The 16,521-nt window shown below is 46.7% G+C and overlaps 1 protein-coding gene across 1 annotated transcript in view; it reads right to left on the reverse strand.

Moving 5' to 3' along the window:
- Positions 1 to 9,433: 9,433 nt before the first annotated feature.
- Positions 9,434 to 16,521, reverse strand: part of IL10RB (interleukin 10 receptor subunit beta) — a 29,169-nt gene continuing 22,081 nt past the window's right edge. The window contains exons 5-7 of the mRNA XM_038766275.1: positions 15,615 to 15,762; positions 12,724 to 12,881; positions 9,434 to 10,224 (exon numbers count right to left, since the gene is read on the reverse strand). Of these exons, the coding sequence (XP_038622203.1) occupies positions 10,000 to 10,224; positions 12,724 to 12,881; positions 15,615 to 15,762 (531 nt within the window). The 3' untranslated portion in view covers positions 9,434 to 9,999. The remainder of the gene's footprint in view (positions 10,225 to 12,723; positions 12,882 to 15,614; positions 15,763 to 16,521) is intronic.

Consider the following 16,521-nt stretch of genomic DNA (forward strand, 5'->3'; position numbering starts at 1 on the left):
GTAACTGAGGCACAGAGAGGTTAAGTACGATTGATACAATAAATACGATTGATTGATTAAGTGACTGGCCCAAAGTCACACAGCTGACAATTGGCGGAGCCGGGATTTGAACCCATGACCTCTGACTCCAAAGCCCAGGCTCTTTCCACTGAGCCAGGCTGCTTCTCCTTTTAGACTGTGAGCCCACTGTTGGGTAGGGACCGTCTCCATATGTTGCCAACTTGTACTTCCCAAGCGCTTAGCTCAGTGCTCTGCACACAGTAAGCGCTCAATAAATACGATTGATTGATTTTTATGGGTCAGCCCGAGCGGGAAGGGTGAGGCTGTTTGGCAGCCCGTGTGCGGGCAGAGCAACATAAGTTGTAGGCCAAATAATGGTATTTGTCAAGCGCTTACTGTGTGCCAAGCACTGTTCTAAGCACTGGGGTGGATACAGGGGGATCAGGTTGTCCCACAGTCTTCATCCCCATTTTACAGATGAGGTCACTGAGGCACAGAGAGTAATAATAATAATAATGATGGTGTTTGTTAAGTGCTTACTATGTGCAAAGCACTGTTCTAAGCGCTAGGGAGATACAAGGTGATCAGGTTGTCCCATGTGGGGCTCACAGTCTTCATCCCCATTTTACAGATGAGGTCACTGAGGCACAGAGAGTAATAATAATAATAACGATGGTGTTTGTTAAGTGCTTCCTATGTGCCAAGCACTGGGGTGGATACAGGGTGATGAGGTTGTCCCACGTGGGGCTCATAATCTTCATCCCCATTTTACAGATGAGGTCACTGAGGCACAGAGAATAATAATAATAATGATGATGGTATTTGTTAAGTGCTTCCTATGTGCAAAGCACTGTTCTAAGCGCTGGGGAGATACAAGGTGATCAGGTTGTCCCACGTGGGGCTCACAGTCTTCATCCCCATTTTACAGATGAGGTCACTGAGGCACAGAGAATAATAATAATAATGATGATGGTATTTGTTAAGCGCTTACTATGTGCCAAGCACCGTTCTAAGCACTGGGGTAGTTACAAGGTGATCAGGTTGTCCCACGTGGGGCTCACAGTCTTCATCCCCGTTTTACAGATGAGGTCACTGAGGCACAGAGAAGTTCAGTGACTTGCCCAAGGTCACACAGCAGACAAGTGGCGGATTAGAACCCAGGTTACATTAGAGTCGTCCAAGGTACAACATGGGCAGGCATTGGGAGATCAGAAGGTAGAGACCCACTGCACCATCACAACAGCATTTTGAAGGGATTTGGAGAAAAAGGTTTGATTTTTTTAAACCATTTGTCGCCACATGGTTTTGTAAATCCTGAAAATTAACTACTCCCCTACCTTGCTGTGGACAGGGAACGTGTCTACTGACTCTGTTGTATTGTACTCTCCCAATCACTTAGTACAATAATAAAAATAATGGCATTTATTAAGAGCTTACTATGTGCGTAGCACTGGTCTAAGCGCTGGGGAGGTTACAAGGTGATCAGGTTATCCCACGGGGGGCTCACGGTCTTCACCCCCATTTTACAGGTGAGGTAACTGAGGCCCAGAGAAGTGAAGTGACTTGCCCAAAGTCAGGCAGATGACAAGTGGTGGAATTGGGATTTGACGCCATGACCTCCGACTCCAAAGCCCGGGCTCTTTCCACTGAGCCGCGCTGCTTCTCTGCACACAGTAAGTGCTCAGCAGATATGTATATATGTCCTGTATATATGTTTGTACATATTTATTACTCTATTATACTTGTACATATCTATTCTATTTATTTTATTTTGTTAGTACGTTTGGTTTTGTTCTCTGTCTCCCCCTTTTAGACTGTGAGCCCACTGTCGGGTAGGGACTGTCTCCATATGTTGCCAATTTGTACTTCCCAAGCGCTTAGTACAGTGCTCTGCACACAGTAGGCGCTCAATAAATACGATTATCAATCGTATCATCATCAATCAATCGTATTTATTGAGCGCTTACTGTGTGCAGAGCACTGTACTAAGCGCTTAAGATATGAGTGATTAATAAATGTCCCCCCTATTTTAGGCCCACGGTTGTGGCCTGGTGGGAAGCCTAGCTCTCTTGAGTCACTCCAGTGTGTCCCATTATGGAATCCTAAAGTTGTTTATTCCGTACACCACCGCTTCCCCTACTTTTAATCACTGTAACAATGTTAGGCCTTGAATGTTGCTGTTTAGGCAAAGGAACATGTAATAATGCAAAACACTGTGCGTTGCCATTGTTTAAAAGCTTAACGGTGTAACTTTCAGCATTTCGTTGTTCCTTAGGCCACATATGAGCAAAAAAAAAATCTCCTGATGAGAATTTTGCTATTGGCATAATAATAATAATAGTAATGGCATTTATTAAGCGTTTACTATGTTCAAAGCACTGTTCTAAGCGCTGAGCACTGTGATATTAAGAGAACTGAACATTTGACTCTGAAACGCAGTAACAAATGTAGCTTACCAGTGTAAAGGCAGTTATAAACCAATTGGGAAGCATAACCCTTTGGGCTGAAACGCAACAAAATATGCCACGGGGTGTTATCTCAAAGCCGCCTTTGTAGGGGAGAAAAATGGTGCTCATCCTCCTTTAAGATTCCAAGGCGTTTTTTGTGAGAGTAAGGATGTTTTGTCATCTTGATTATGTTTACAGTGCCTCTAAAAAGTGCAGGCGGTATTTTGGAAGTAATTTATTCCAAATTGGATTTATCTGGAATCTTCAATTTAAAGTACTGTTCTCCAACCGGGTTTCTTAAACAAGTTGGGTGAAATAAACAAACAAAAGATTTGATGCACATCTTTGAAGTGCATCATCATCATCATAATAATTCTGCTAGTTGTTAAGGCACTGTACTAAGCGCTGGGATGGATACAAGCAAATTGGGTTGGACACAGTCCCTCGTCCCTCAAGGGTTTCACAGTTTTAATCTCCATTTTACAGATGAGGTAACTGAGGCGAAGAGAAGTTAAGTGACTGGCCCAAGGTCACACAGAAGACAGTGGCGGAGCAGGGATTAGAACCCAGGTCCTTTTGATTTCCATGCCCATGCCGCTTCTCTAATTGTTTAATTATTCCCCTCTCGACTGTAAGATCCTTCTGGGCAGGGATCATGTCTCCTGACGCTATTGCACTTTCCCAAGGGCTTAATGCAGTGCTCTGCACAAAGTGCTCAACAAATGCCATTGATTGATTGATTATCCCGTCCCTACTCCGGCTCTTAGGACAAGTGGTTGGCGCAGAGTGTTTAACAGATATCCTAATTGTGCTTAATTAGGAAGAATGTTTGTGGAAAGGCGACCTTAGGTGGGATTTTTTTTCCCCCCATTTAATGGAAAAGAAATCTTTTTGTCTTGGAAAAAACTGATCAAGTAGTTCTCAGGAAAAAAAAACAATTTGGTTTTCAGTTCTCGTTTTTCCTGCTCAGTACTGCTTAATTCACATGTTCATCATTTTTTGGACACGCATTGAGTGCACAGCTCAGTTCTGCGTTTTGGGGGAGTGGAGTACAATAAGAAAAAGAGATGAACCTCAAGGATTTCACAATCTAATAAGGCGATGGGGCAGCACAGATAGTGTACACACACACACGCGCGTGACATAGTGGATCAAACACCGACCTGAGAGTCAGAAGGTCCTGGGTTCTAATCACGGCTCCCCCGCTTGTCTGTTGTGTGCCCTTGGGCGAGTCACTTCACTTCTCTGGGCCTCAGTTCCCTCATCTGTAAAATGGGGATTAAGACTGGGAGCCCCACGTGGGACAGGGACTGTGTCCAATCCTATTTGCTTGTATCCACCCCAGCGCTTAGTACAGTGCCTGGCCCACAGTAAGTGCTTTACAAATGCAATTATTATTATTATTACTATAATGGGAGCAAGGGGGGGAACAGACAGCTGGTTACAGAATAATAACCTGTCCACATGTTTTGTTTTGTTGTGTGTCTCCCCCTTCTAGACCGTGAGCCCGTTGTTGGGTAGGGACCGTCTCTATATGTTGCCGACTTGTACTTCCCAAGCGCTTAGTACAGTGCTGTGCACACAGTAAGCGCTCAATAAATACGACTGAATGAAGTATGATTGAATGAATAACAATACTAATAATAATCTTGGTATTTAAGCACTTATTATTTGCAAGACACTGTTCGAAGCGCTGGGGTGGATACAAACAAATCAGGTTGGACTCAATCCCCATTTTACAGATGAGGTAACCGAGGCCTAGAGAAGTGAAGTGACTTGCCCAAGGTCACACAGCAGAGAAGTGGCGGAGCCAGGGTTAGAACCCGTGACCTTCTCACTTCCAGGCCTGTGCTCTATCCACTCTGTACTGCCAGTAGTAAGCCAATTTATGAATAAATAATAAAGCTGTCTGTCCGATGGGATGATCAAGGAGATGCGGATTAGTCTGGGAAGGCTTCCCAGAGGAGGAGGAAGATTATAGGAGGATATCAGCATGGCTCAGTGGAAAGAGCACGGGCTTGGGAGTCAGAGGTCATGGGTTCTAATTCCGTCTCCGCCACTTGTCAGCTGTGTGACTTTGGGCAAGTCACTTCACTGGGCCTCAGTTACCTCATCTGGAAAATGGGGATTAAGACCGTGAGCCCCATGTGGGACAACCTGATCACCCTGTATCTCCCCCAGTGTTTAGAACAGTGCTTGGCACATAGTAAGCACTTAACAAACACCAAAATTATTATTATTATTATTTTATCGAAGGGTGGGGTGGGGGGGGTGTTCATGTTTCGTGGGAAGAAAGTTAACCCTCACCAAACCAGGAAATTGTGAAAGGGAGCCCATCACAAGGTTCTCTGTGCGGGCAGTCCATTTCCAAACCCTGAGTCACAGAACACGTCCCAGGCTCTTGAGAAATCAACAGCTTCACTCCTAGTTGTGCCGTCTTGCGCTTGAGAAATATAAAGCCACAGACAGCAAGCTGCCGGCTCAGCAAAAGCAAGTCCTGGAGGTCTATTTGGAGAAATAATAATAATAATGGCATTTACTAATCGCGTCCTATGTGCCAAGCACTGTTCTAAGCGCCGGGGAGGTTACAAGATGATCGGGTTGTCCCACGGTGCGGGGGGGCTCACAGTCTTAATCCCCATTTTACAGATGAGGTCGCTGAGGCGCAGAGCAGTTAAGTGACTTGGCCAAAGCCACACAGCCGACAACTGGAGGAGCTGGGATTTGAACCCATGACCTCTGGCTCCACTGAGCTCTTTCCGCTGAGCCACGCTGCAGTGTCCCGTCCATTCTTTTCCAGGGGAAAAAGGGTAGGGAGGAGGGGCCGTGGGGTGCTCTACCTGTGTCCTTCTTCCCCCTTCTCCATGCCCTCCCTCCCTTTCCTCTCCGCCCAGCCTTGGAAGCAGAAGGAGCATTCCCCAGGTTCAGCTGCAAGGAAGACAGGAATGGGAGTGGTGGCTCCCACGGTTCCCTTCCAGCTCCCAGGGAGTTGGTTTTGTCTGCCCTGGAAATCCCATCCCCTGAGGCCCCATCTAGAAACCCGAGCTCTTAAGAAACAACAGACGCTGAGCAGTCCCTTACTGGAAAGGGAGGCAGTAAATACCCGTCATCAAGCGATGACAGATTTAGAAGGAGGCCGAAGAACCTGATCTGCCATTTTTTCTTTCCTCTTGCAATCAGTTGGGCGGTGCGCTCGACGGCATTTCAGACTGCCTTCTGCAATCAAGTCCCTTATTCATTTCTTTTACCTCTTTTTAACTCATTTTGCCTCCAGATATATTTTTGAAGAATCGCTAATTACACACTCTTTGGTAAATAAATGATTTTTTTAAAATGCTTACTATGTTGACAGTCCATTTTTTTGAAATGCCATTTAAGTGCTTACTATGTTCTGACAGTCCTTCTTCCTCCTATCTGTGATTTATTCTTTTTTATGGTATTTGTTATGCACTTAATACAAGGTTGGACACAGCCCATGATGTACCTGGGGCTCACGTTCTTAATCCCCATTTTCCAGATGAGGTGACTGAGGCCCAGAGAAGTGACGCGACTTGCCCAAGGTCACACAGCAGACGTGACGGAGCCGGGATTAGAACCCAGGTCCTTCAGACTCCCAAGCCCGTGCTCACTGCTGCTCTTTGTTAGGCTCTCTCTTTCTGGCTTTTACTGACTGCACACTGTGTGCAGAACACTGTACTAAGCATTTGAGAGAGTACAGTACGACAGAGTTGTAAGCAGAGGGAGCTTACAGTCTAGGGGGGAGACAGACATTAATGTAAATATATAAATGAGATATCTCATCATTAATGGTATTTAGTGACATTTACTGTGTGCAGAGCACTGTTTCAAGTGCCTCAGGCAGTACAGTGCAGCAGTTGGTAGACACATCTCCTGCCCACAGAGAGCTTGCGGTTATGCGTGGATCTGTATATCTGTATATATGTTTGTACATATTTATTACTCTATTTATTTATTTATTTTATTTGTACATATCTATTCTATTTATTTTATTTTGTTAGTATGTTTGGTTTTGTCCTCTGTCTCCCCCTTTTAGACTGTGAGCCCACTGTTTGGTAGGGACTGTCTCTATATGTTGCCAATTTGTACTTCCCAAGCGCTTAGTACAGTGCTCTGCACATAGTCAGCGCTCAATAAATCCGATTGATGATGATGATGATGATATGTGTGACTTTGAGCAAGTCACTTCACTTCTCTGGGCCTCAGTGACCTCATCTGTAAAATGGGGATGAGGACTGTGAGCCCCTCGTGGGACAACCTGATCACCTTGTAGCCTCCCCAGCGCTTAGAACAGTGCTTGGCACATAGTAAGCGCTTAATAAATGCCATCATTATTATTATATGCGCCTAAGTGCTGTGGAGCTGAGGATGTGTTCATTCATTCATTCAATGAATGAATGAGTGGCAGGTTGAAGAGGGTTGAATACATATATATGTTTATAGCATGAAGCACTATGTGTCAAGCACTTCTTTATGTGCAGGGGTCTATCTGTCCATCAATGGTATTTACTGAGCGCTTACTATGTGCGGAGCACTGTACTAAGCGATTGGGAGAGTACAATACAAGAGAATTAGCAAACACGTTCCCTGCCTATAATGGGTAGATACAAGATCATCATCATCATCACCATCAATCGTATTTATTGAGCGCTTATTATGTGCAGAGCACTGTACTAAGCGCTTGGGAAGTACAAATTGGCAACATATAGAGACAGTCCCTACCCAACAGTGGGCTCACAGTCTAAAAGATAATCAGGTTGGGCACAGACCCTGTCCCACACAGGGCTCGCCGTCTTAATCATTCATTCATTCATTCAATCGTATTTATTGAGCGCTTACTGTGTGCAGAGCACTGTACTAAGCGCTTGGGAAGTACAAGTCGGCAACATATAGAGACAGTCCCTACCCAACAACGGGCTCACAGTCTAGAAGGGGACTGTGGTATTGTGGCATTAATCTGTGCTATTAATCTGAGGGAGGAGGATTTAATCCCCATTTTACAGATGAGGGGACGGAGAGAGAATTTAAGTGCCTTGCCCAAGGTCACACAGCGGACAAGAGGAGGAGCAGGGATTAGAACCCAGGTCCTCTGATTCCCAGACCCGTGCCCTTCCCACTGAGCCACGCTGCTTCTCGTGCTTAAAGGGGGAAGATCCAGGGAACGCAGATGGGAAAGGGAGCGGGGAAAAGAGGGCTCCTTGAGGAAAGGATTGTGTCCAATTCCATTGTAAAAGTCCAAGATCCAAGTACGGCGCTCTGCTCAGAGTAGACGTTTAGTACATACTACCAGCTGATTGTCTTGGTCGTACCCATTATGTGGGGTCAGCTCTCGATGTAGTAGGAGTAATGCCTAGTATAAACTCATTGCGGGCAGGAAATGAGTCTATTTATTGTTGTAACGTTCTCTCCCAAGCGCTTAGTTATAATAATAATAATAATGTTGGTATTTGTTAAGCGCTTACTATGTGCCAAGCACTGTTCTAAGCGCTGGGGAGGTTACAAGGTGATCAGGTTGTCCCACGGGGGGCTCACAGTCTTCACCCCCCTTTTACAGATGAGGTAACTGAGGCATAGAGTAGTCAAGTGACCTGCCCAAAGTCACATAGCTGACAAGTGGCGGAGCCGGGATTTGAACCCAAGACCTCTGACTCCAAAGCCCGGGTTCTTTCCACTGAGCCACGCCGCTTCTCTAGTACAGTGCTCTGCACACAGGAAGCGCTCTGTAAATATGACTGAATGAGTGAATGGCCTTGGAAAAAGTGGATGTGGCGGAGAATTAGCCACTTCGGAGACTGGCAGACCTGAAAAGAAAAGGACAACGGATCTAAATCGCAAAAACAAGTGAAGAGCCAAAGTGTGGATGCCTGCAAGTCTGGCCCACGTTCACAGGCAGGTGGCACAGGTGGCTGTTGTTTCCATGGCTACTGTTGCCTCAAGGCACGGGTGGTATTCATTCATTCATTCATTCAATCGTCTTTATTGAGCACTTACTGTGGGCAGAGCACTGTACTAAGCGCTTGGGAAGTCCAAGTTGGCAACATAGAGAGACGGTCCCTACCCAACAGCGGCTCACAGTCTAGAGGGGACTGGTGTTGGCTTCACGGATACGGAGGGGGAAGGATGAAACCTCCCTGAAATCCGGGACAACCAGAGGAAAATCACAATACCACTGTGAATGGGAGACAGAAGTTGAAAACATTTAAAGGGCAAAAGAATCAATCAGAAATCATATTTATTCATTCATTCAATTGTATTTATTGAGCACGTGCTATGTGTAGAGCACTGTACTAAGCACTCGGGAGCATGCAGTATAGCAGAGTTTGTAGTCACGCTTCCCCCCCCACAACGAGCTTAAGTTTTATTAAATTCTTTCTGTACATATTTTGAATTAACTAGATAATCATTTCTGAACCTATCTGCCTACTCAATTGTATACTCTGCTATTCCATCCTGCTAGATTTGGCTACTTCCCCCTACATCCTCCTCCTTCCTCCTGCTCCCATTCTTTGTAAAGAAGGTTTGCCTGTGAGATCCATTCAGTCGTATTTAGTGCAGAACACTGTACTAAGCGCTTGGGAGAGTACGATACACCAATAAACAGACACATTCCCTGCCCACAGTGAGCTTACAGTCTAGAGGGATTGTAAGCTTCCAGAGGGAGGGAATGTGTCGTTTCTGGTGTTTGCTGCCAAGCATTTAGTTCAGCACTCTGCACGAAAGGCACTCAATAAGTTCCACTGATTGATTTGGGGGCAACAGTTGAGGCCTCTGTGTTATTGACAGGGGCGGAGTCGGTAAGTAGGGTGGCAGTATGGCCTAGTAGATAGAGTACAGGCCCGAGAGCCAGAAGGAACTGGGTTCTAATTCCGGCTCCGCCACTTGTCTGCTGTGTGTGACCTTAGGGAAGTCACTTCCCTTCCGTGCCTCAGTTACCTCACCTGTAAAACGGGGATTACGACTGTGAGCTTCATGTGGGACCAGGGACCGTTAGTTTGCATCTACCCCAGTGCTTAGTTCAGTGCCCGGCGTATAGTTAGCGCTTAACAAATACCATTCACAAAAAAAGTTGAATAACTCAGGAGTTACCAAAGAAAGATCTTGGCAGTCTTCTTCGGGCTTCTTATATTCATCCATATATTAAGGTAGAAAAATACTGATTAACGTGCTAGCTTGAGCCAGCACGCAATGCCAAAAAAAAAAAAATAAAGCCACTAATATTTCCTTTAAACAAAAAGAACAGTTAAATAGAAAGAGCAGCGAGGTTGGAATGAGGCAGGATTTCCTGGGATCATGCCATCCCCATCTCTCCCGCCCGCTTCCGGAAGATCCGGCACCTTTCGCGGGAAGGGCGAGGCTTCATCCTGAAGCGGGAGGGTCACATGGCGGACCCTCTTCTACCGTTCAAGCCCATCCTTGGAACAGAAGACGTGGCCCTCATCCTGACCTCGGTGCTCAGTACAGTTAAACCAAGTCCATCCGTCCGGCCCCGTCCCGGGGCCTCTCCTCGGCACAGAGCGTGGCAGGAACGGGATTTTCAGGAGCCTTCTTCAGTCGGCTCCGTTGGGGCCGACACGGTAACCACTGGGCCATCGGGCCCGACCGGGGGCTTCTCTTCGGGAACTCCGCCGGCTCGGGGGCTACCTACCGAGGCGTGCCGCTTGCAGCTGTCGGACTCCCCCAAGACGACGCTCAGTCTGTCACAGGGTTCCTTCTCGGAGAGCGGGGAGGAGAGAAACGGGGTGCCGTGGGAAGGGTGACACTGTGGAGAGAGGGGGAGAGATGTGTACGAAGCCTCCTCTAAGGACAGATACGATGTTGAAGCCCGCTGTTGGGTAGGGACCATCCCTAGATCAATCAATCAATCAATCAATCGTATTTATTGAGCACTTACTATGTGCAGAGCACTGTACTAAGCGCTTGGGAAGTACAAATTGGCATCACATAGAGACAGTCCCTACCCAACAGTGGGCTCACAGTCTAAAAGGGGGAGACAGAGAACAGAAAGATGTTGTCAACTTGTACTTCCCAAGCGCTTAGTACAGTGCTCTGCACACAGTAAGCGCTCAATAAGTACGATTGAATGAATGTATATGTTTGTACATATTTATTACTCTATTTATTTTACTTGTACATATCTATTCTATTTATTTTATTTTGTTAGTATATTTGGTTTTGTTCTCTGTCTCCCCCTTTTAGACTGTGAGCCCACTGTTGGGTAGGGACCGTCCCTAGATGTTGCCAACTTGGACTTCCCAAGCGCTTAGTACAGTGCTCTGCACACAGTAAGCGCTCAATAAGTACGATTGAATGTATATGTTTGTACATATTTATTACTCTTTATTTATTTTACTTGTACATATCTATTCTATTTATTTTATTTTGTTAGTATGTTTGGTTTTGTTCTCTGTCTCCCCCTTTTAGACTGTGAGCCCACTGTTGGGTAGGGACTGTCTCTAGATGTTGCCAACTTGTACTTCCCAAGCGCTTAGTACAGTGCTCTCAATAAATATGATTGATTGATTGATTGAAGGGGTAGGGTGATTCGATATTGCCACCACCCCTTGCTGCCCTCTGGACTAAGCTCCCAATTGCCACCTCTGCTACTCCCCCCACTTCCCCTACCCACCCCATTCTCTCCCCTTCAGCCTCCTCTGTGTCAGTCCCGTTGCCTTCTCGACGTTCCCATCCAAGCCGCCCCTCGTCGCGGGAGCAACCTTCCTAAACCTGCCGGATGGGCTCCTCCCTTCTTTTCGGCCACCTCCTCCAGGAAGCCTTCCAGGTGGGCCTCTCCCGCTCATGCATTACTCCGCCCAACCTGTGACGCAGCCCTACCCCCTCATATCACTCATATTAGTTATTTATTTATTTTACTTGTACATATCTATTCTATTTATTTTATTTTGTTAGTATGTTTGGTTTCGTTCTCTGTCTCCCCCTTTTAGACTGTGAGCCCACTGTTGGGTAGGGACATGTTGCCAATTTGTACTTCCCAAGCGCTTAGTACAGTGCTCTGCACATAGTAAGCGCTCAATAAATACGATTGATGATGATGGTATCACTCCTACAATCCCGGCTCTGCCAGTTGTCTGCTGGGTAACCTTGAGTAAGTCACTTCACTTCTCTGGGCCTCAGTTCCCTCGTCTGTAAAATGGGGATTCAGACTGTGAGCCCCATGTGGGACAGGGACTGTGTCCAACCTGATTAGCCTGTATTTACCCTGGCACTTAGTCCAGAGGCTGGCACATACTAAGCTCCTAACAAATACCATTATATATATTTAATGGTACAGTGCTCTGCACGCATTATGCGCTCAGTAAATACCATTGATGATGATGATAAGATCCCTGCCCTCAAGGAACTTGCGGAAGCTTGTGTGTTGGGTCTCCCTCCCCTCCGCTCGGCAATCCACTTTCCTTCCTACTAATGGGAATTACGTACCCTCAAAGGGGTCTGGCCAACCCACAAGTGTTTCTGGGATCTCCAATTCAGCATCTCCGGCCCCAGGTTACATCATCATCATCAATCGTATCTATTGAGCCCTTACTGTGTGCAGAGCACTGTACTAAGCGCTTGGGAAGTACAAATTGGCAACATATAGAGACAGTCCCTGCCCAACAGTGGGCTCACAGTCTAAAAGAGGGAGACAGAGAACAAAACCAAACATACTAACAAAATAAAATAAATAGAATAGATATGTACAAGTAAAATAAATAAATAGAGTAATAAATATGTACAAACATATATACATATATACAGGTGCTGTGGGGAAGGGAAGGAGGTAAGATGGGGGGATGGAGAGGGGGACGAGGGGGAGAGGAGGGAAGGGGCTCAGTCTGGGAAGGTTACATAATAATCACTGTGGTTTATCGAGTGCTTACAGTATGCAGAGCGTTGTAATAAGCGCTGGAGAGAGAATAATAATAATGATAATAACAATAATAATGGCATTTATTAAGCACTGTTCTAAGCGCTGGGGAGGTTACAAGGTGATCAGGTTGTCCCACGGGGGGCTCACAATCTTAATCCCCATTTAACAGATGAGGGAACTGAGGCCCAGAGAAGTGAAGTGACTTGCCCATAGCCACACAGCTGACAACTGGCAGAGCGAGGCGAGAACAATATAAAGGAGCAGGTAGACATGTTCCCTGCCCACAAGGAGCTTACAGACGAGGGGAGCGAATGACCGGTCTCCTCGCAGCCACAGAGCCGAGCCAAGACGGCAGTTCTTTTTATCAAAGCAGAGAAGGGTCCACCGTACCTCTTTGAGAAGCTGCGGGAGAGAATAGCCGGGGAAGAAGACATATCTGGCTTGGCGGTATAAGTACCAGAGCACGGAGAAGCTGCAGAGGACCACCAGGAGAACCGCTACCAGAGACGCCAGCAGCGTGACGGCGATAACCCACACGGGCGTTTTGCCTGCGGGACAGAAATCGAACCCCGAGTCAAGTTTCCGCTCCCCCCGGGCTCTAGAGAGGCTGCCCTCCCTCCACCTGGCAGGGTCACGGGGCAGATCGGGCACTCCCTGGGGCCATGCCAAGTTGGGGCTCCCTCCGGATGGGTAAGGTTGGCTGGGGCTGCGTCGGCTATCCTATTTATTTTATTTTGTTAGTACGTTTGGTTTTGTCCTCTGTCTCCCCCTTTTAGACTGTGAGCCCCCTGTTGGGTAGGGACTGTCTCTATATGTTGCCAATTTGTACTTCCCAAGCGCTTAGTACAGTGCTCTGCACATAGTAAGCGCTCAATAAATACGATTGATGATGATGATGAATGAAGCCAAGCGTTGTCCTCCTTCCTGTCAATCAATCGTATTTATTGAGCGCTTACTGTGGGCACAGCACTGGACTAAGCGCTTGGGAAGTCCAAGTTGGCAACATCTAGAGACAGTCCCTACCCAACAGTGGGCTCACAGTCTAAAAGGGGGAGACAGACGACAAAACCAAACATACTAATAAAATAAATAGAATAGAATACTCATTCATTCATTCATTCAATCGCATTTATTGAGCGCTTACTGTGTGCAGAGCACTGGACTAAGCACTTGGGAAGTACAAGTTGGCAACATATAGAGATGGTTCCTACCCAACAATGGGCTCACATTCATTCAATCATATTTATTGAGTGCTTACTGTGTGCAGAGCACTGTACTAAGCGCTTGGGAGGTAGCCTAGAAGGGGGAGACAAGCAACAAAGCAAAACGTGGACAGGTGTCAGGTCATCAGAATAAATAAAAATAGAGCTAGATGCACATTATTAACAAAATAAGTAGAACAGTAAATATGTACAAGTAAAATAGAGTAATAAATCTGTACAAACACATATACAGGTGCTGTTGGGAGGGGAAGGAGGTAGGGTAGGGGGGATGGGGAGGAGGAGAGAAAAAAGGGGGCTCAGTGTGGGAAGGCCTCCTGGAGGAGGTGAGCTCTCAGTAGGGCTTTGAAGGGAGGAAGAGAGGGAGATGTGCGGAAGAGGGTGTTTGTACATATTTGTTACTCTATTTTACTTGTACATATCTATTCTATTTATTTTATTTTGTTCGTATGTTTGGTTTTGTTCTCTGTCTCCCCCTTTTAGACTGTGAGCCCACTGTTGGGTAGGGACTGTCTCTAGATGTTGCCAATTTGTACTTCCCAAGCGCTTAGTACAGTGCTCTGCACATAGTAAGCGCTCAATAAATACGATTGATGATGATGAAGTGCGGAGGGAGGGCATTCCAGGCCAGGGGGAGGACGTGGGCCGGGGGGTCGACGGCGGGACGGGCGAGAACGAGGCCTAACGGTGAGGAGGTGAGCGGCAGAGTCAGGGTGGCTGGGCTCAGTTTTGGCCCGGAGGCCACCCCACTCCTTCCTCCTCTGTTCCCCTTCCGGTCTTGCCTCTACCCATTCTAGGACCGCCTCCAATCTGCAGTCTCTCTATGTTGCCAATTTGTACTTCCCAAGCGCTTAGTACAGTGCTCTGCACATAGTAAGCGCTCAATAAATACGATTGATGATGAGGATGATGCAGTCTTTAACTCCGATCCACCCTCTGTGGGTCGGGGGCCGTGCCAGCCGAGTTACACAGGCAGGGTGCCCGCCCTCGAGGAGTTTACAGCATCGACCAGACCAACGGGTGAAGGGACACCCAGGGAGAAGAGAGAGAAATTCCAGAAAGGGTCAGCGAAGTGGGAAGGTGGGATAAGGAGCTGATGTGAGAATCGTTCAGTGGGGCTGGAGAAATGGGCCTATCGTTTTCCCGGGTCCAAGCTGGCCAGCCGAACCACGGGCGTTTAAAATCCCCCAACTGGATGTTGGTTGCTGCATTACCATGGACACGTCACTTACCTTTACGTGCCTCCATTTCCCCATCTGTAAAATGGGAGTTCAACGCCTAGTCTCCCTTCTCCTTAGACTGTGAGCCCCGTGTGGGACAGGACTGTGTCCAACCTAACGATGCAGATCTACCCCATCCTTTAGGACAGCGCTGGACGCATAATAAGGGTTTAACAAATGCCACGCTGTCATTACGGCGATTATTATTTATTACTTTTGGGACCGGAATTTGGGGGCAACCCCGTCCTGGAGGGTGACGCGGCCCATTACAGCGTGGCTCAGTGGAAAAGAGCGCGGGCTTTGGAGTCAAAGGTCATGGGTTCAAATCCCGGCTCCGCCAACTGTCAGCTGTGTGACTTTGGGCAAGTCACTTAACTTCTCTGGGCCTCAGTTACCTCATCTGGAAAATGGGGATGAAGACTGTGAGCCCCACGTGGGACAACCTGATCACCTTGTAACCTCCCCAGCGCTTAGAACGGTGCTTTGCACATAGTAAGCGCTTAATAAATGCCATCATCCCCCCCACCCTACCTCCATCCCCTCCCCACAGCACTTGTATATATTTGTACAGATGTATTACTGTATTTATTTTACTTGTACATATTTCCTACTCTATTTTATTAATGATGTGCATATAGCTCTAATTCTGTTTATTCTGACGGTTTTGACACCTGTCTACGTGTTTTGTTGTCCGTCTCCCCCTTCTAGACTGCGAGCCCACTGTTGGGTAGGGACCGTCTCTATATGTTGCCGACTTGTACTTCCCAAGTGCTTAGCCCAGCGCTCCGCACACAGTAAGCGCTCAATAAATACGATTGAATGAATGAATCATTATTATTACCGTCATCAGCCGTGGTCTCGCAGACTGGCCGGCTCCAGAGGCCCGACTTGTTCAGGGCGGGGACGAGCCCTTGGGCTTGAAGGCAGTAGGTTGTCTGAGGATCCAGATCGGGGAGCAGGTCCGATTCAAACGGGGTGATCAACTCGAGCTGACGAAGAAGAGGGGCGCACGGAGTCGGGGTTAGCCACCCCCGGGGGTGAGGGGCTTAGCTTAGGTTTTAATCCTGGTGTTTGCTGGAACTGGAGAAAGAGAGGCGGCGTGGCCTAGTCTAGACTGTGAGCCCACTGTTGGGTAGGGACTGTCTCTAGATGCTGCCAACTTGTACTTCCCAAGCGCTTAGTACAGTGCTCTGCACACAGTAAGCGCTCAATAAATACGATTGATTGATAGTCGAAAGAGCGAAAGCCTGGGTTCTGATCCCAGCCCTGCCAATGGCCTGCCGTGTGACCTCGAGGGAGTCGTTCATTGTGGGCAGGGAATGTCTCTGTTCATTGTTGTGTTTATACACATATGTATATACATATGTGTATACATATGTATATACATACATATGTATATACATACATATACATATGTATATACATATGTGTTTATACACATATGTACATACATATCATGTATATCACGATATGATATGTATATACATATGTGTTTATACACATATGCATATACATGCCATGTATATCATGATATGATATGTATGTACATATGTGTTTACACACATATGTACATACATATCATGTATATCATGATATGATATGTATATACATATGTGTTTATACACATATGTATATACATGCCATGTATATCATGATATGATATGATATGTACAAGATATGTACAAGATAGTTCAGTGCTCGGCACATAGTAAGTGCCCAATAAATACAACTGAATCGAATGACTGAAA

Source organism: Tachyglossus aculeatus, chromosome 24, assembly GCF_015852505.1.
Source record: "Tachyglossus aculeatus isolate mTacAcu1 chromosome 24, mTacAcu1.pri, whole genome shotgun sequence".
Lineage (NCBI taxonomy): Eukaryota > Metazoa > Chordata > Mammalia > Monotremata > Tachyglossidae > Tachyglossus > Tachyglossus aculeatus.